Raw genomic sequence first — 19,563 nt, forward strand, 5'->3', positions numbered from 1 at the left:
GAGTGATTCCGCTGTAGCTCATATCTGTCTCTTATCACACACAGCACTGTACAGTGTGCGCCTCCTGCTCAAAGCAAAACTAACTCTATCCATTTGCAAAATTGGTATAATCACCTACTGTACATAGGTTTGTGACTACTGATTAATATTTGTGAAATGCTCCCACAAGAAACAGGAAAGATCCAGGCCCTCTGTCCTGTCTTTGTTAACTCCTTCAGAATATCAAACCCCCTCCCCCCCCCTTTTTTTTTAAATACTGGAAGTAATAACTAACCCCTCTGTTTTAGAAACCACTTACCAGTGTCTAGATTAATTCCAATTCCAACATTTATTAAATGTATTTCTCCTCAAGGCCTAAGTTTTACTATGATGTCACATTCTTACATTTCTAAATGGAACATTTCAATACTGACAAGTCTTGACTTCCAAAAAAATAGTTTAAGATTAAGATGCTTCTAATCTATTCTACATTAAAGAAAAAGCTTCCTATCTACTAAGGTTGCTTAAATGAACTAGTGCAGAGAATTGAAGTCTTTATTACAATGCACTTATTTTGCGTCTGCACCTCTACCATTCAGACAATTCATTTAGACATTCTTAGGGGGATATAGTTATTTACTTAAAGAAATGTTGAAGCAGTATTTATAGAATTCAGGAGGGGAAAATGATGGTTTGCCAGAATATTGCACTCACCAGCAAACTGGTATGGCAAGGAAGAGGGGGCAAAACCCCCAAAACCTTATATACAAATGCTTCTGGAGATATCCTCAAAAAATGTATTGTAACAAAAGTATTGTCTTATTGGTTTCTCTGCTGCCCTTTCAGTACTTCCTTTACACTGCATGGAGACTACTTTTTTGCAATCTTTTGTTTTTCTTTTCAACTTCCTTTAGTATATCTTGCAGTTTCTTAGAAGTTTGCGTCAAGAATGCAAAGCTTTCCTTTAAATTGCTAGTCCCGTGCTCTCTGCATATGTTCTCAAGCCCATCAAACCACTGGAGGGTCTTCTCAAGTTCTGCCTGAACCATTTTCTGTTCTTCTAATTCTGCTAAAAGGGCCTGTCCAGCAGACACTTCGACCTTGTATTGTTTCTGTAGTTGATCAATTTCACCTTGAAGAGTTTGAAACTGTTCCTTACTGTAGGGGTACTGCTCGTGGACCTTGTCTTCAGGAAGTAAAACATTTTTAGGGATGTTTAACACCAACTGCAAAAGCATTTGTTCCATTTTGCTGAAGAGGTGATCAAAGCGCTCCTTCATGAAGAGAAGAAATTTCTCTGTGCTCTTACGGATTTGGAATGGACTGATCTTAGAGTCAGGAAAGCCTTCTAGTTTCTTCAGAATGACTCTTTCCACAACCAGCATCATTTCAAACAGGTAGTCTTGAAATGCAATGTAGACCCTAAGCATACATGTCTGAGGGGTAAAACCAAAGAACTGGGCTTCATATGCCATAGGATTCACTGACATCTTGGCTAAAAGAAGTCAACAATAGACAATGTGGAACTCTGTAAAGGAAAAAAGGAACATAAGTACAAATCTGTATTTTGGAAAGGGTGAGTTGTATTAGCAGTCTATTACAGCATTAACCTCACTTATGAAGAGCAGAGTTCAAGTTTGAATTTAGGGGAATTTAAAGAATTTGGTTCTTAATCTAGTCCTTTTTCTGCCCAGCAGGACATAATTTGCCAGTCTTTGACTCAGAGGAAACTACATCCTATTCTATTACCAGTGCTAACCATGACTAGAACCTTACATTAAAATCTAAATTCTATTGTTATTAGGCCCAAGGAGGGATTCCGTAGAATGTAAATAGAACCTTCTTTTGTAGTGTTTGAATGCACAAGTGATGCATTGTGTCAACAGTTGTAGACCTCTCTGAACATATTACACTGTGTTATAGATCAGTGGTTTCCAAACCTTTTTGATTGCGCACCCCTATCAGTAAAAATTTTTTGAGCACACACCTCCTGCTGCACCAGCTCTACCATTTTTGCCAAAGCCAAAAAAAAAAAAAAAAAAGCGCCACTCAGACTCCTGAAGCAAAAAAAAAAACCCAAACAAAGAAAAAACCCGCTCCTTCTGCTGCGCACCCCCAAGGATCCTCTTGTGCACCCCACTTTAGAGGCCACTGTTATAGATAAATATGTCAATATCGTAACTGTTTGGAAAAGCCCTGCAGACATAATTATCAATACACGGTCACATGGTGTATGAAAGCAGTTTCCCTGTCACACTGGAGGTGAAGTTTCTGTGCTGCAGGTGATCCAATAGAAGTCTTCTCAGGCATTTGTGCTGACAGGGTAGGACCAAGACCCCAGTTAGTCGATTATAATAGGATGAGCTCCCCCGTTAAGCAGTTTACCAGCCTCTATCCCACTAACAGTCACAGACCCCTACTGTGTACAAGCCTTTTCCAATCAGACCAAGGACCAGACCGGCACCTTGGGAAGGTTTTGAAGTGACTGGCATCGGTCATAATTAAGGGGGAGGGGGAGATCCCCCCTGGATAATTAAGCCACAGCATTAGGCTCTGAGAAAATTCAACACAGGGTGAGAGCAGACAACAGCAGGCAGTTCTCACTGGGAGCGTTTCCTCGGCAGATCTCAAAGCGCTTTGCAAAGCAGGTCAGGCTCTTTAGCCCCATTGTACAGATGGGGAAACTGAGGCACGGGGAAGGGCAATGACTTGCCTTGGATCCCCCAGCAGGCGCAGCGCCAACCCTCACCCTGGTGCTCTATCCCCGTGGCCCTACCACTCCCCAGGCCCAATGGGTGGGGGCTGCTTGGGCCCTCAGGCCCTGGCTCCCTCTTGGCTCGGTAGGACCCGTCGCCTGGGCCTAAGCTCCCGCGGCCTTTGGGATTGGGGCGCCACCTTCCCCGGCTCCCAAGCGAGAGGGGCCCGCCGGCGTAGGGAAGCCTCCCCGCCCACACCCCTTGGCCTCTCACCGGGCGGGCGAACGGCAGCGCTCGAGCTAGCCTGGCCCCCAACCGCCGCTTCCCGCCTCATTCGAACGCCCGCCCTCGGCAGGAGCGCCACCACTCAGCGCCTCCAGCCGCGCCCGCGCGCTCAGCGCCCACCTCCCAAACCAATCGGAGCGCCTGGTGGGGTGGGGAGAAAATACCCCGCCCAATCACAAAGCACGTCCGACAGGGCACGTCGGAGCGTCCGGGAAGAAAGGCTTTCCCCCCCTTCAAACCGCTGAGATAAAAGAAAGCGAAGGATTGGCTGGCTTTGGATGCCGGAGGCAGCGCTGATTGGTTGTGTAGCGTGCGGAGGGGGGAGGGGGAAATGAGGCGCGCAGGCGGAAGCGGAAGCGGAGCCTTAAAATGGCGTACCAGACCTTCCGGCAGGAGTACCTGCAGGTGCCGCCCGTTACCCGGGCCTACACCACCGCCTGCGTCCTCACCACTGCCGCCGTGGTGAGCCAGGAGGGTGTGGGGCAGCGGGGTGGGCCTGAGGGCAGGGCCGGGCCGGCGGCCTCGTTCTTGTCCCTTCGCTGTGTACGGGCTGGAGCGCCGCCCGTGGGGGGAGGGACGAGGCTACATCCTGGTTCGCCCCCGCTTGTGAGGCGTGGCCGCGCGGAGACAGGGCCAGGCTCGGTTCCGGTTTGGTCTCCGAGTCCAGCCTCACTCTCCCCAACCCCGCCCCCCTCCGCGTTTTTGCTGGTTCTGAATCCGGGCGGCTGCGTTCGGTCCATCGCCGAGACGCCGAACCGCGAACGGCCCTGCAGCCTGGGGGTTAAGTTACCTGCTTGAATGGGCCCTGGTGGGTCTGTCTCTCCCTTATCCTGTAGGGCCGTGGTGCTCCCCTGTCCCAGACTATTGTACCCCTTTCCGTACTCTGATTTGTCTGGTGTACCTCCAAGTTGCTCCTCACTTAAAAACTACTTGCTTACAAAATCAGACATAAAAATACAAAAATGTCACCGCACACTACCACAGGAAAAATTGCTGACTTTCTCATGTTGTCTTTATGAAATTTACATTGCACTACTTCTCTAGTGCTTTTTGGGTAGTTGTAAAACTAGGCAAATATCTAGATGAGTTTGATGCACCCCCTGGAAGACCTCTGTCTACCCCCAGGAGTACACATACCTCTAGTTGAAAACCATTTCTGTAGGACCCTCTGGAGGTTTATACACAGCCTGTGCTGAATGCACAAACAAAATCCAAACCCACCAGCACTTGAAATGGGTGAGGGTAGGAAGACATTTAACAGTTGCACCACATATAAAGACAGGGACTGAAAAGGAATCAGGTACCCACATGAGATGGTGTGTGAGTTTGTTTTTTTTTTGGGGGGGGGGGGGGAATTAGTTCTCCAAGACTCATTCTCTGGTAGTTATATTACAGAGCAGCTGTACCCTGAGGTGTAGGGTGTTTCACCGTTGTGCCTCTGAAGAATCATTAAGCACCCAGCCCAATTGTGTCCCATTCCTTGCCGGCCTTTTGCTAGAGTTATAAAATTTCTTATTAATGAGGCCGTTAGAGAAGTGTGGAAAATATGGCAGAGCCCTTTCATAAAATGGTTTTTATAGTAATGTAGCTACTAAAGTGATGGTCAAGCAAATACATGGAAAATTGGTTGCTGGTTGCTAGTGTTTCCCACGTTCAAGTGACTGGACACAAGGAATTCAAAAACATGCTCATTTAAGATGAATGTGTCAGTTTAAAAAATATAATGTAATATAATATCACTTTTTGAAGCTATGTGAGCTCTTGGGGTACATAAAAGTAGATAAATTCATGGAAGATAGGTCCATCAATGGCTATTAGCCAAGATGGCAGGGATGTTGTCCCTAGCCTCTGTTTGCCAGAAGCTGGGAATGGGCGATGGGATGGATCACTTGATGATGACTTGTTTGTTCATTCCGTCTGGGGCACCTGGCATTGGTCACTGTTGGAAGACAGGAGACTGGGCTAGATGGATCCTTGGTCTGGCCCAGTGTGGCCGTTCTTATGTTCTAGACACATATGCATAATGTGCAACATAAACATACCATTAGTGGCACCATACATATACATTGGATGTAGGCTTTGAAGACGTTTTTGTGTCCTGGGAACTCTGTGAAACCTCTCTTATTTTGAAAGGAATGTAGAGAAGGAAAAACTTTGCCAAGAAATTCTTCTGAAAACTCAGTGTTTTTGGTGAAACTAGGGTGAGCTTCCAGTAGTTATTTCTCAGATTAAAGGGGGGAATATGCTTTTATGTGGTGGAAAAAATATAAGTTGATGACATTCCTTAAAGCAGAAAGATCATTATTTTTTGCCTTATATAATGAATAATGATATAGTCATAGTAGTGGTCAGAAGCCCCATCAAGACTATTCTGTTTCATGGCTCTATAGAGCCCTGCATGTGAAATGAAACTTTTACAGATGTAAAATGAGCCAAATTCAGATCTCTGGACCAAAGCCTTACTGTCTTTTGTGCTTTACAAATATTAAATGGAAGATAGCCACTAAACCAAATACACCTCTACCTCGATATAACGCTGTCCTCGGGAGCCAAAAAATCTTACCGCATTATAGGTGAAACTGCGTTATATCGAACTTGCTTTGATCCGTCTGAGTGAGCAGTCCCCCTTCCCCCGGAGCACTGCTTTACCGCATTATATCCAAATTCGTAGTATATCAGGTCGCGTTATATCGGGGTAGATGTTTAGCTTGAAATCTAAACAGGACTAAGTTGTGATAAGTAGGCACAGAACAAAATGGGGGAGGCAGAGGAGGAGGGCAAGCATGACTGTAAAAGGAACATAAGGTTGAATATGTTGGCTGAATTTAGGCTTTGCACATAATTTTTAAAATAAGAGAACATGAGATATTAATGTACAACTGACAGGTTATTTGTGTCTTTACAGTAAGTGAAGTGCACTTTAATGGATTGATCCTGTCACATATTTTCTCTTGTATTTCAGCAATTAGAACTAATCACACCATTTCAACTGTATTTTAACCCCGAATTAATATTTAAACACTTTCAAGTAAGTATTTTTTCTGAATGTTAAATGTTGTCATCCTTGTAAGAAAATTATTAAACTTGCAACACTTGTTTTCACAACTGCACATTGAGAATATTGGAATATCTTTTTTCCCCCGGAAGGTTTCTAATAACATTCAAATGAAGGTAAGTAGGGGTAAAAACTCATTGCTTTGATAGGTCACATTGTTCAAACTGTAGCTAAGAAACTATATTTGCTTGCACACACATTTATGGAGCTATCTTTTACTCCTGAGGGCATTCTGCGCCAAAAAAATTAAAATTCTGTGCACAATATTTTAAAATTCTGCAAATTTTATTTGTCAAATAAATATGGAGGCTCCAGCATGGCACTGGGGAGCACAGGCCACTGGGCTGCACAGAGGTGGGAGATGGCTGTGCAGCTCCTTGCCGGGACATGGGCTCAGCGGTGAGGCTGCACCCAACCCTGACACAGCACAAGGTCCCAACCTGCCCCCAGAAACACCCCAGGGCCCTGCCCCTCTGTGTGGGCAGGCAGGCTCAGCAAGGCAGGATCCACATGTGGGGCAATCTGGGTGCGGGCAGCTCAGTGGGAGATCTGGGTGTGGAGGGGACCTGGATGCACAGGGGCCTGTTGGGGGACTCTGCAGGGGGGTCCAGATGAAGGTGGTTGGGGCTCAGCAGTGGGGGGTCTGGGTGTGGGGGGGATAGAGCTCAGCAGGGTGTCTAGGTGTGGGGGGGTCAGTGGGGGGTTCAGATGCTGGGGGAGTGGGGATCAGTGGGGATGGGATCGTGGTGCGTGTGGTTCATCTCGGTGGTCCAAATGCAGTGGGAATGGGGCTCATCGGGAGGGGCTGTGAGGCTTGGTGGGAGGGTCTGGGTATGAGTGGGTCTGGATGCACCAGGGTTGGGTGGATGGGGGAGCAGCTCCCTGCACAGGAATTCCTCCCCCTGCAGCTGGGGAGCAATGGATGCAGGAACTGTGTGTGTGGGGAGTTTGCAGAGCTTCCTACAGCCCGGGGAGAAATCTGGGGGTGGGTCTGATCCGGCCCCAGAAGCTGTGCCAGGGAAGAGGAAGTCCCAACCTCCCCAGACTAGCAGCTGAGCCCAGCACAGGGTAGGAGCCACCAGCCAAGTCTTCCTCAGTCCTGCCCCCTGCCCCACAGTGATTTACCTTTCTGCTGGCTGCCCTGGGCACTTGAAACATACTGTTGGGGAGGGTCACATGACCGTTCTTGTGGCCTCCATTTGCTTCCCCGTCAGAAAGTCATTTTTCTTCAGAGAAGCAAAGAAATCTGCCGGGGACATCAATTCTGTACATGTGCAGTGGCACAGAATTCCCCCAGGAGTAATATTTCTTTTTACGTGTTTTCAGTCTAACTTGCAGAGTAATTTCCTTCCATTTTGCAGTGTGTATGTTTTGTGTGATGGTGCTCTTCTGTCTTATTTTGGGGACATAATTTCAGATGCAGTAGTCTAGGTAATATTGTCGTATTACTCAGAATGCTCATACTAAAGCAGTGTTAAAAGTCAAATAAACCTGCTAAAACTTTGGGCAGTCTTCGCATGGATTAAAAGTTAGATTGCCAAGTGCTTAGCCACTCTTTCTGCCTGCCAGCTCTTCTCAAGTAAGCAGTCATCCGAAGGAGCAACGCCTCCTATCAAACTAAAGAGTCTTCTGAAAGATTGTTTCAAGGGGCTAAGATGTGTCTGACTGATTCAGCTCAACCGTTAACACAATAACAAAGCCAAAAAATTGCTTACAATGAAAGCTTGTTGGTTCTGAAATGCAGCTGAATTGTTAAACTGACAAGATGTCCTTACTCCTACTTCATGCAGAATTATGTCTCTAAGTAATCATACTGACCTCCGACAGATAGAATTCAAAAAAATTAATCTGACACCACAGTTTACTTACGGTAATGAAACATTGCTTTAGCTTTCCTAAAGATGAACTAATCTTGCTTCAATCCAAGTCTATATTTCATTGTGGAGAGGAATTTTGATATGGTAGAATTGAAGATGCATCACTCACCTAGCCTGTAAAACCCAGTAATTGTCCTACAAAATTTAGGGTTTCAATTTTCTTCTCTGCAAAAAATTAAAAGGAAGTGCTGTCATGAAGTCTTATAAGACCAAGACTTTGTTATTTTTACAAAATATGTAATCTAATATTTACTAATATACTATTAAGTATTGCATATAATTAAAACTAAACTGCCAAGATGAGCAAAATATATTTGTTATAGTATACTTTGTTTTTAAATATGCCTTTGTTTACTTGGAAAATTTGAGTATAGCAGTGTATTCCCAAGTCTTTAATGCAGAGTAGTACGGTTTACTGAATTTTAGTCTCTCAGACTATTGAAAAATATCATTAAATTGGCTTATTACAATGTTCAAAAACCATTTTCATAAAGTTCTTTTAGCTTGTGTGGATTAAACAGAAACTTCTTTCTGTATTCTCTATGTAGAGAATTTAAATACTTGAGATGGGTACCATTTATACTTAAGTTGTCTTATCTGTTTTCCTCTTATTCTGACAGGTATGGCGGTTGATTACAAACTACTTATTCTTTGGGCCAGTTGGATTTAATTTTTTATTTAATATGATTTTTTTGTATCCTTTATAAAAAATGTATCTCACCTCTTTGGAATGAAAACTGTGTGCCTGTGTTACTGTATAAGGCTCCAGTTCTGCACCACATTGTGACCTCAGTCGGAGTTCTGTGCCACTGACTTCAGTGGAGCCAGGATTTCATCCTAAATACCTAATTCAGTAATTCTTTTTCAGTGAGCTTTAATTGTTTTGATTTTGATTTGGAACGCACCCTACTAGGAGTGAGAATTCATTCTGTAGTACCAGACTTTTCAGCTAAATAGCCAGTAAGACTGCTAATTGGGCAGGTATTTTTTCTGTGGTGTGAATACTTGTCCACTAACTCAGAACTGGACTGAGACCATCATATTTACTTCATGCAGTTTCAATACTTGCTTGATAATCTACTATAAAAATCCTTCAATTGTGAAGGATGTTTGGGAATTCTGTATATAAAACCTATGTGAAGGTATGTAAAAAGCTGTTTTTTTTCTTAATCTTTCTGCTGAATGTGATTAGTATCACACTTTCCTGACCTACACCTTCAGATATCGTTACTGCCGAATGCTTGAGGAGGGGTCTTTCCGAGGTCGGACAGCAGACTTTGTATTTATGTTCCTTTTTGGTGGACTTTTAATGACTGTATCCTTTTTTACTGTTTTAATACAGCTAGCATTAACACGGAGAACACAAACCCTGTGCTTTGAAAGTCAATGAATAGAGAAATACTTTTTTTGTATAATGAGGTCTGAATGACTCTATTTTAAGTGGGCTTCAAAACTTTCCAGATCTTGTGGTTACTATTAAATGTGGAATTGATCTTTTGCACTTAAATATTTGAGTTAAGGCTATAAAGATGAGATCCTAGATTGAAAGATACTATTTAACTGTACAAGTATTATCATGAGGATTGAAGGAAATGTTATTGTCCAGGTGAATTTACCCCCCCTCTCCCCACACACACACAATATAGATGCTGTGTGTAAAATAGCTTCTGTAATAATAAACCCCTCATGGAGTATTTAAGAGGGATTAAACTATAGGTGTCTTGTTTGACTGAGGAAATATTTAAGTTTGTTTGGAAAACTATAGACTCAAAGGTCAGGTGTGTCTATTTTTGTTGATGCCATGTTTGGCCTCCAAAACTATTTTTTTTCTGCAGCCTATAGGTTCCCGTCTTCCTCATATTCATATTTCAGTTTTCTACAGTTGGTCACGCGCACTGATATTTTCTTTAACTGTTTGTGTCAGCTTTTTGGCTTGTTTGTGAACTTGGTTTTCCTGGGTCAGGCCTTTACAATAATGCTCGTGTATGTGTGGAGCCGCAGGAATCCCTACGTCCGTATGAACTTTTTTGGTCTTCTCATCTTCCAGGCCCCATTTCTGCCCTGGGTACTCATGGGCTTTTCATTGCTATTGGGGAACTCCATCATTGTGGATCTTTTGGGTAAGAAGCTATGAAAAATGAAATCCTTAGACTTTTTGGCCACTCCATCATAAACTACTGGTAGGTAAAGTCTCTTCTCCCCCTACTTAGTACCTCTTCCTGCAAAGAGAAAGGGGTTATCAAGCCATGTTGGCTATTTATGCTTTGATGCACTACTAGAGAGGTAAGTAGATATCCATAAGCTTCCAATGACAGGGTTGATTATGGTTTCAGGATTAGCCTGGATGGTTTAGGTGATGGATCTCTTAATCTTTTCTCTCTCATGAACAGTTCCCCCTTTGTGCTGCTTCCTCTGAGAGTCACTTCTTCTAATCAGGTGTGCGTATTGGGAATCTTTAGTTTCCACACACATCAATAATCCTTTGTACTGGCCCCACTGGTATTTCAAAAGAAAGTGCTGTGACTGCAGGACAAGGATTTTCGGAATTATCTCAGATCCAGAAGCGCTCACTGCACACAGCTGAGCAGAAATCGGGCCACCCTTCTAGAGAAGAAACTGGGTTGGGGAAGTCTTCAGAGCTGGAGCGATGGTCTGGGATTGGCTTATTGCATGAGTGATTGTATCAGATCCAATACTCTTCCTGGGATCTGAGAGGTTTTACTGCATAACCTTGTTCCAAAGGCTACCTCTACCTGTCTTGCTCGGTTTATCTTTATCTTGTCATCTGACAAGTATCTGTAACTTTGGTATTTCTGATATTTCAACTTTTTTTAAAAAAGACTTGTTTTCCAAAGTGTGTTTAACAACTTATTGTCTGATACATTCTATATTTCTTTTGGAAGAGGAAAGAGTCCTCCACATTAAAGACTTCTGAAAAAGTTTTTCGTTCTGAAATGGGACGTTAGCTGAATAGTGAGTTTTATACTCTGAGGGATTAAGGTGACAAACCTTTAACTAAAAGAGTCAGCTCATTCAATTGGTAGTGTGTGTATTAACCTCTTTCATTATAGGGAAAAAAATTAAAAGCAGCAAGGAGGCCACATGGTTATTTTTTGTTGTGACCTAATTGTTTACATGCTCCGATGTACAGAGTACTGTGTTCTACCAGTTTTCATTGTTCTTGTACGTGGTGGCATACTCTGTGTTGTAACGTCTCTAAGTAGTGCAGTGTTTTGCTTCTGCATTACTTGGAGAGAGCCAGATATCCATGGCTGACTGTGGACATGAGACTTAATTGTGTACAGCAGCTTGCATTCTGACATTTTTGTCAGTACAAATGAAACCATACCACCAAAGTGTTTAAACAGTTGTGATAGACTTTTCCTTGTATTTATATGACTCACTATGCTATAGATCTCTTCTAGTATGGCATTTAATTCTAGTATTTTATATTGGGGTGAGTATGTACCATGCTACTTCAGTTCCTTTTAACATCATGCTATTTACAAAGGGCATCAAACACAGCTTGTCTTTTTTTTATTTTATAAAAACATCTAGTGAAACATTTTAAAGGTGGTATAATGGCAATATTGAAAGTCACCAGTTCAACTTCAGTTTTCTTTTTTATTTATTCTAGGGATCGCAGTTGGACACATATATTTTTTCTTAGAGGATATCTTTCCTCATCAGCCTGGTGGTGGACGGCTTCTGAAAACACCATCTATTTTGTAAGTGTTACCTTCTAATTTGGAGCACATGGACAAATGTGTTTGTACACAGTGTTTTTTTTTAAACTAATTCAAATAAAGTAAATTTGGAAATTTGAGATAAATGGCACTGAGTTCATCATACTGTTCCATTTGCTGTAGTCGTCACATGGGTGTTACAGTTGCCAGAGGGGGAGAGGATCCAAGAGGCACTCTTAAGACATGGTCTAACTTCTGAAAAGGTCCAAGAACTTCTATGCCAACTAAAATCCATAATACAATTTGCCTGTTGGTGGCACCAAATATATCTGAATCTGTTAAAAGAAACCCGTTTTAAGACAAAGTGTCAGAATGAGTTCAGAGTGCAAAATACACAAAATGAGTGAGAAGCTTAATGTGGCTAATATTTTACACTTAGGTAGCTACTCCCTTCCCTCCCCACCATCCAAAAGGATCACAAAATACATGACAGACTATGTGCTGTTTACACGGTGCCATTCATATTATTTCATCTCTTGGGCAGAGAATAGTAACCAACTGGAACACTGCACACTAGAATGGATATGGGGAACTTTCCTGAAGGACGGGGTAAACCTCTTGAAAATTCTCTGTATAGAGCAGACAAGACCTCCATTTTTTAAGACCGCAAACTGTCTGGCATTCTTGCCTTCAGAATGATGTATTGCTGAGTTGATCCTGTCTAGATTTGATTTCTAAACCTGATATTTTAAACAAGCAAGGCCTTGTGTACATGGGAAAATTGACTGGTATAGCTGTTTAGAATATGTCTCCCAGGTGGACACTCTTCTGGAATAAAAATGATTTTTATTCTGGACTAATTACTTTGCTTTGATAGCTGAGTAATTATTTTGGAATAAAATCACTCATTCCAGAATAGAGTGCTCACACAAAGGAGTTATTGCAGGATAACTAAATTATACTGGAATAGCTGGAATGGAATAGTTATTCTGCAATAGATATAGCTATGGTGGTCAATTCCCCCCGTATAGATGGGGGTCTAAGCTATCAGCCATTGGGAGGTTCCCTTTGGCTCACCTGGTAGAGTGGATGCCTGTGGACCAAGTGGGGGACAGTTCTTGTTCTATGATTTCATCCACAGGGCTTCACTTAAGATCCAGTCTAGTGTCTGATCACCAATATTTTGGGACTTCTTGAGTCACTTTGTTCAGAAGACTGGTTATGAATCCTGTCATGTCCTAAATTTGTGAATGTTCAGACATAGCAATCTTCTTAAATGTGTCTGCTGTAGTCTTGTCTTCAACTCGGTATTTTCCATCCTCCCTTTTGAAAATATTTCGGAGTGTTGTGTCACTCCTTTTGTGAACATAACATCATATAATTCCTTTAGCTATTTTAGTGTCAGCCAGGGTTTGCCTTACATAACAGCACAAACTTTTATACTACTGCCAAAGACTGAAAGCTAAATTTACTCTCACTTTCTTTGTTCAAGTTTTGATCTTGGGTATAATTTTTTATATCCAGTCTAATTCCTTGTGTTTGTAAATTACTTTTTTGGGCACTTGGTAAACAGATACCCACAGAGGTGAAATCTCTCAAACTGGTTTGATTGGCAGCATAATCTACAGGATTAAGTATGATTTTGGGAATTGGGAAATCCTGAATTGTAATTCTGACTCAGCTACAGACTTTTCTGTTGATTTTTAACAAGCCAACCTCTCTGTACTTTAGCCTTTCAACTGTGAAATGGAGACACTTGCCTATCTCCGATATATTATGAAGATCAGCTGATGTTTGCACATCTCTCCATAGATATGAAGAGATATTTAGTACTACACTGACCTATTTCTTCTCTGAATACTGTTCTTTAAACGTTAGCTGTAAGAAATTCATCCTTACATCTTTTAATAACGCTAATTGGAAGCCATAACTATTCTATCCCATCATTCTTACTGCTTCATTTATATGCACAACTTCTTCCTTGCTTCCAAATAGTCTCTAGTGCCACCCTACAATAATTTAATTCTGAATAATAATAGACATGTATGGCTGGAAGGGATCTCAAGAGGTCCTCTAGTCCATCCCTCTGCACTGATGCAGGACCAGATATATCTAGGCCATCTCTGACAGGTGTTCGTGTAACCTGTTCTTAAAAACCTCTAGTGATGGGGATTCTACAGCTTCACTTGGTAACCTATTCCAGTATTTAGCTGTTATTCTAGTTAGAAAGTTTTTCCTGATATCTAACCTATATCTCCCTTGCAGATTAAGCCCACTACTTCTTGTCGTACCTTCAGTGACTATGGAGGACAATTAATCATCCTCTTCATAACAGACCTTGACATATTTGAAGACTGTTACAAGGCCCCCCATCATCTTCTTTTCTGAAGACTAAACATGCCCAGTTTTTTAACCTTTCCTCATATGTCAGGTTTTCTTAACCTTTTATCATTTTTATTCTTCTCTTGACTTTCTCCAATTTGTCCACATCTTTCTTAAAATGTGGTGCCCAGAACTGGACACAATACTCCAGCTGAGGCCTCACCAGTGCTGAGTAGAGTGGAACAATTACTTCCCGTGTCTTACGTATGACACTCCTGTTAATATGCCTCAGAATTATATTAGTTTTTTTGCAACTGCATCACTTTGGCTTAGTTCAATTTCTGATTCACTATAACCCCTAGATCTTTTTTAGCAGTACCTGCTGCCTAGTCTGTTGTTTCCTGTTTTGTATTCAAAGAAGGAAATTAGGTTAGTCTGGCATTTGTTCTTGACAAATTCATGTTGCCTATTGCTTATCATTTATTCATGTTTCAGATGAACCCATGACATTGAAATCCCCTCATTGTCTATGCATTTTTGTCTGACTTTCTGTGTTTGTATACCTCTCCCAAAGGACTTCCTCTGATTGTAGAATTTGATAAATTGTATAGTTAATGGTTTCACCACACTTTGGTTCGTTATGAAATATAGTCAAGAGACCAAATAACCTATATCAGTCAGGTTTATTGCCATAATTGCATAATAATCTAGTAAAGGAAAAAGGTTCAATACAATACCAATCTCTGGGAAGCATCTCATGCAGCATTGTTACATGCAGCTTACACAGAAGATGTGCTTCCAAAGTTGCACGCCTAAAGCTATATTTTTATACCCACCTGTTTATAAGTAATAGGTATTGAGTACATAATCTGCAACTAGATTTAACCAATCATCTTTCTATCTTCTTTTTCTGGTAACATGGTGTGCCCCTTATCTTTGTTCTGAACACGGGCATGCCACATACCAAGGGGTGTGAAGGCACGTAGGTTGGTACCAGGGTAGAACAATCATATATCTTGTCCTTTTCCTTTGGGACATTCCAGTAATGGCTTGTGAGAATAACTCCCTACTTGTTTATGGTAACACACTCATATGTCCTGATACTGACATTTTTCCTATTTACTTAAGCCAAAGCTTACTTCAGCTAATGCAAGGTGTTATGGGATACTTGACATGGATGAACAGAATTGTGAGGAGAGTATAATACACAGTTAACATAACTTCCCAACACTTCATATTAATACGCTGCCTAACATGTGTATTGGCTAATGGGGGAGTTTTGCCCTGTTTTTCCTATGGCTAGTTTGAAGTCTCTCCATGATTTTCTTCTTTTCCTCCATGTCCTCTTGTTTCATTGCTCAGTACTGTTCACTCATCTGTTTCCATGCAGCTGACTGATGTTTTCTTGGCTGCCACTTCTTGTTCACTAGTTGAAAATTTCCCCCTCAGACCAGCAAGTACAGTATGCCCCTTTGTGCTTAGCTGTAGCTTAGATGAATTTGGAGCCCATTTTTGCTCTTGTTCCCTGAGCTGCCTGTACTTGGCTTAGAGGAGGGTGCCTCTGCAATTTGAAACTGCTTTTTAAGGTTAGCTCATATGAAAAGTACAAAGTTTCTCCTTATCTGTTTTGAGTCTTGTTGTTTCAACCACTGAGCATGTCAGTTTCAGATTCATGCATATGTCTTTACTTCAAATTCCTTCAATCCAGTTGTGCTGTTCATATATTTTTCAGTAGAGCGAATTAACGGTGGCTTTGGTTCACTTGATCAGCATGAAACTAGGTGGCAAGGAAGACAGTTTTTGAATGATTAGCTGTTACTTCAAGAGACTCTCTGCTGTATTTCACATAGGAACACCAGAGGTTGACATAAATGTGGCTTTTTTTCTGGTAGCCACCTCAGAACCAGAAAACAACGGTGGTTCTTAGAATATGGTGTTCATGTAGATCCCACTCTAAGTGCACATGTGTGTGAAATTAGAATATTTTGAATAGCAGTATCCATTGGCTTCTGTTTATGCCATGCATGTCCTTTTGTCCACACCCAAAGGAGCCACAACCATCCTTCAGTTCCATTGCTAAGTCAGAATCCCAGATAAAGAGAACGGCACAAAAACAGGGTTGCAGGGTGGGTTGTGGAATCCATATGGGCGACAACAGTAACTAAGAAATATAGTTACTAAAGGTAAGTAACCACTCCATTTTGGTAGTAACGTAATGATAACTATAAAATTGTTAGTTGACCAAACTAAAATGTGTGGAAGACTGAGATGTTTTTATCTCAGGAGTATAAAGAGCCACTATACATAATCCTGTTCCCTTGACAATTGATTTAACACATGGCACAGAGTGAGCTAGGAGTTCCTGTCTTCCAGTTGTTAGGGCAATAGCATGTTGTAATAGTGAATCATGTATGGAAATCAGATTTGACAGTCAGGCTCTTTCCTCCAATCAACATGCCTACCGCTCCCTCCCTCACAATTATTCATCCTCCATCTTTTCATTTAACAAATAGGACCTACTCAAACCTTCTTAGTTTTTTGTTGGCTTAGCTTAATACTTATTCTTCATCCTGTCCAGCATGGAAACCAGCAAGTAACCTTAGAGCTTCAAGTTGATTCCAGGCACCAATCAAAAAGAAGGCATGTTGGGATTGCTTTAAAATCTTTCTGCCTGGTGACCTGAATCCTAGGGCTTGTCTACACTAGAAACGTAAGTTGACCTATGTTAGGTCAGCTTACAGCCACTGCGGTAATTATTCTGGTGGTTCATGTCCACACTACCCTCCTTCTGTTGGTGATGCGTGTCCTCATGAGAAGCACTTCCACTGACATAAGAGGGGCAGTATGGAGGCCTCAGAGCCCGGGCTCTCAGCTCCACAGGCAGCTCCCCGCCGGGAGCCCAGCTCCCCCTCCCCAACCTTTGGGCTCTTGGCTCCCCACCGCCAGGAGCCTGGGTGCCCCCCTCAACCCCCCAGGCTCCCAGCAGGGCGTTCTATGTCCCGGCGGGGGAGCCAGGAGCCTCAGGGCAGCCAGCGGGGGCGGAGAAATTGACAAGAACGACAGCCAACAGCCGATGATAGTAATGCAGTGTCTACCGGGACACTGCATCACCCTAACTGCACCGACTTAAGCCCTTCACTTCTCCTGGAGGTGGAGTTATGTCAGTGTAGTCAGGTACTTACATAGGTGGGAGCAAGGCTGTAGCGTGTACACTGACATAATTAGGTTGACATAAACTGCCTTGCGGCAACCTAACTCTGTAATGTAGACCAAGCCTTAGACTCATTAGTCAGAAAATTTTACATTTTCTCTTTATAGGATTCTTGCCAAAAGGTGATAATATGGCTTAGTGACTAGAATTGCCGTGGCTGAACTGTGCTGTTAACTAGGTTACAAAACTATATTTATAGAGGCTGCTAGTGAAAGGATACTGAAGGTTTTTGAGGTAAATCAAGGACTTGACTAATTATTCCAGCCTCATTGGTGGTCTTTAAAATACTCCACCCAATATCTTGGTCCCACGTAGTCTGTAGCATGTTCCTGTAAATTGGTTTAAGTTGGGGCATGTCTCCACTGGCTAAGAAAACTGTTAATGCTGTTCTTTTAAGTATGTTTAGATATATTTTTCTAGGGATGTGCTAATGTGGCTTCTGTAGCTGCTGTAGACAAGGCTACCGATTCAGTTTCACTAACCCTGTTGTCAGGAGTAATGTATATTTGAACTTGAGTCTTATATGATCTTCTTATTTAAACTTTTAATTTTGAAGGGCTTGCATCATAGGATCTGCCCTATATGAGCTGACTGGATCTCAACTAGAGGACAAAAGTGACTTGGATTTAAATGACTGACACTATTGCATACTGTATCTTGTAGTGAGAATGTTACATTGACTGCTTGCCTCAAGTTGAACTGTGTATTTACATATAACTTCTGCTTTTCAGGAAAGCAATGTTTGATACACCAGAAGATGATCCCAATTACAATCCGCTGCCCGAAGAGCGACCAGGAGGATTTGCATGGGGTGAAGGTCAGCGCCTCGGAGGCTAATAAATGGCTGTGCCAATACCCAGACATAACTGGAAGGAACTAAACTGAAGTACCATATTGGGAATTCTCTTTCTCCTTGTTGCAGGAAGGACACTTTACAGCTTTATGGTTCTGAATACAAGAAGCACTTTATGATATGGCAGTCTAACTAATCCAAGACATTTTCAGGAGACTACCAGTGTCTTTCTACACCAGGGGTTTTGTTGTATTGGTACTGAAAGCATAATCTAGTGGAGCCAAAAAAAACCCCAACCCAGCTGGAAACCATTTCCTGTTAACTTCAGTTAACAAGACCATACGTACTCTTTTAAAAATGTTTCTAAGGCATTTTTTCCAAGTTATTTGATACAGGAAACTGTGTATGGGAAACTTTGAGGGACAAAATAAAACTTTGGCTTTAACTTTTTTCTCATTGGATAAAAAGGAGACGAGTGAGATCTTTTAAAGTGATTCCCTCTTCTTGTTGTCTAAGGCTGGTATGAAGCAAAATACAATAAATTTCCAAGCCTGTTTTCTTTTGAGTCAGACAGGATTTTAATTTTGGATGGTGCCAATTTTACCTTGCTAATTCTATGAAAGTAGACTGCTATAGTTCTAGTACGAGCCCTATTATGAACCTAGCTTGCAGGCTGAGAATACATCTTGATCCAGATTATTTTGAACTACATATATGCAAATAGCCAGGTATGAATCTCACTGAGATGCTTATACATGCAGTAGAAAATGCAAATATGCATGTATAGTTCTGAAAAATCTAGCTCTTTTTTTTCCCAAAGTGTTCAGCAAATTATTCAGAATGCTGTGAAAGATTTTCCCATATAATTTAGACTAGTAGCTCTTAGACTGGGATACTCATAGCTCTGAGATAGTGAGTGAATAAAATAAAATGTCTTGTGACTGCTTGTTACCTTCTTGCATAATCTGTTGATTTGAGGGAAATGGTAGAAAAGAAGATGAGGCTAGAGAAAGTTTAACAGATGCTTGCTGCAAACATGAAAGCTCCCTGATGTGGTATTTTGGTGTTAATAAAAGGTTCTAGTGACAGCCCTGGAGACATGGCAAAAATCCTAAATTTCCTCACCAACATGCCTCAGCCACACCCTGTAGAGAAGAGGGTTGTTAATGTTGTGTGCTAAATTCAGTCCCTGAACTCTGCAGAGACTGCTAACGAGAGGGCTGCGAGTGATATGGACATCTAGCCAACAAGAACTGGAGTGACAGCAACTCATTTCACATAGGCCACTGAACAGCTATCACAGAATGGACCAGCTAACCTGGATTGGATTTGAACTAGTGACTTGTTTGAGAGGTTTTGTATCCCACTTCTGATCACTGAAGGTATCCATCCATCGTAATCATGAATTTCAAAAATTGAGTGGGAGATGTGTACTCTGATGTTTTGGTGGGGGCTGATGGTGAATTTCACACCTCAAATGTCTCAACTGAGTGGTTTTCTGTAGTCTTCCGTCTGCCAGTAACTGCCAGTAAAACTTCATCTCAGTATAACAGGAAGCTAGTACAGATGGCAGCGTACCACTAAAAATAAGAGTTTGAGACTTACAAAAATCTCTTGGTCTAGAAAATGGCTTGGCCTGTGTTTTAAATCCTACTTTTA

The 19,563-nt window shown here is 41.9% G+C and overlaps 2 protein-coding genes across 5 annotated transcripts; one reads left to right on the forward strand and one right to left on the reverse strand.

Moving 5' to 3' along the window:
- Positions 1-242: 242 nt before the first annotated feature.
- MIS12 (MIS12 kinetochore complex component) lies at positions 243-3,134 on the reverse strand. The gene is made up of 2 exons (XM_034752461.1): positions 2,949-3,134; positions 243-1,507 (listed from the first exon to the last, which is right to left on the reverse strand). The coding sequence occupies exon 2, from the start codon at positions 1,467-1,469 to the stop codon at positions 834-836; it is 636 nt and encodes a 211-aa protein (XP_034608352.1). The 5' UTR covers positions 1,470-1,507; positions 2,949-3,134; the 3' UTR covers positions 243-833.
- Positions 3,135-3,278: 144 nt separating this feature from the next.
- On the forward strand, positions 3,279-18,855 carry DERL2 (derlin 2). Of its 4 annotated transcripts, XM_034752457.1 has the most exons (8): positions 3,279-3,422; positions 5,923-5,988; positions 6,108-6,131; positions 8,513-8,586; positions 9,114-9,207; positions 9,817-10,012; positions 11,530-11,620; positions 17,843-18,855. In XM_034752457.1, the coding sequence occupies exons 1-8, from the start codon at positions 3,330-3,332 to the stop codon at positions 17,946-17,948; spliced, it is 744 nt and encodes a 247-aa protein (XP_034608348.1). In that variant the 5' UTR covers positions 3,279-3,329; the 3' UTR covers positions 17,949-18,855. The 4 variants fall into 4 exon arrangements, with proteins under 4 accessions (XP_034608348.1, XP_034608349.1, XP_034608350.1 ...); XM_034752458.1 differs by lacking the exon at positions 6,108-6,131; XM_034752459.1 differs by lacking the exon at positions 5,923-5,988 and having other exon boundaries at positions 3,300-3,422.
- Positions 18,856-19,563: the final 708 nt, after the last annotated feature.

The sequence above is a fragment of the Trachemys scripta genome, chromosome 18 (assembly GCF_013100865.1).
Source record: "Trachemys scripta elegans isolate TJP31775 chromosome 18, CAS_Tse_1.0, whole genome shotgun sequence".
Classification (NCBI taxonomy): Eukaryota; Metazoa; Chordata; order Testudines; family Emydidae; genus Trachemys; species Trachemys scripta.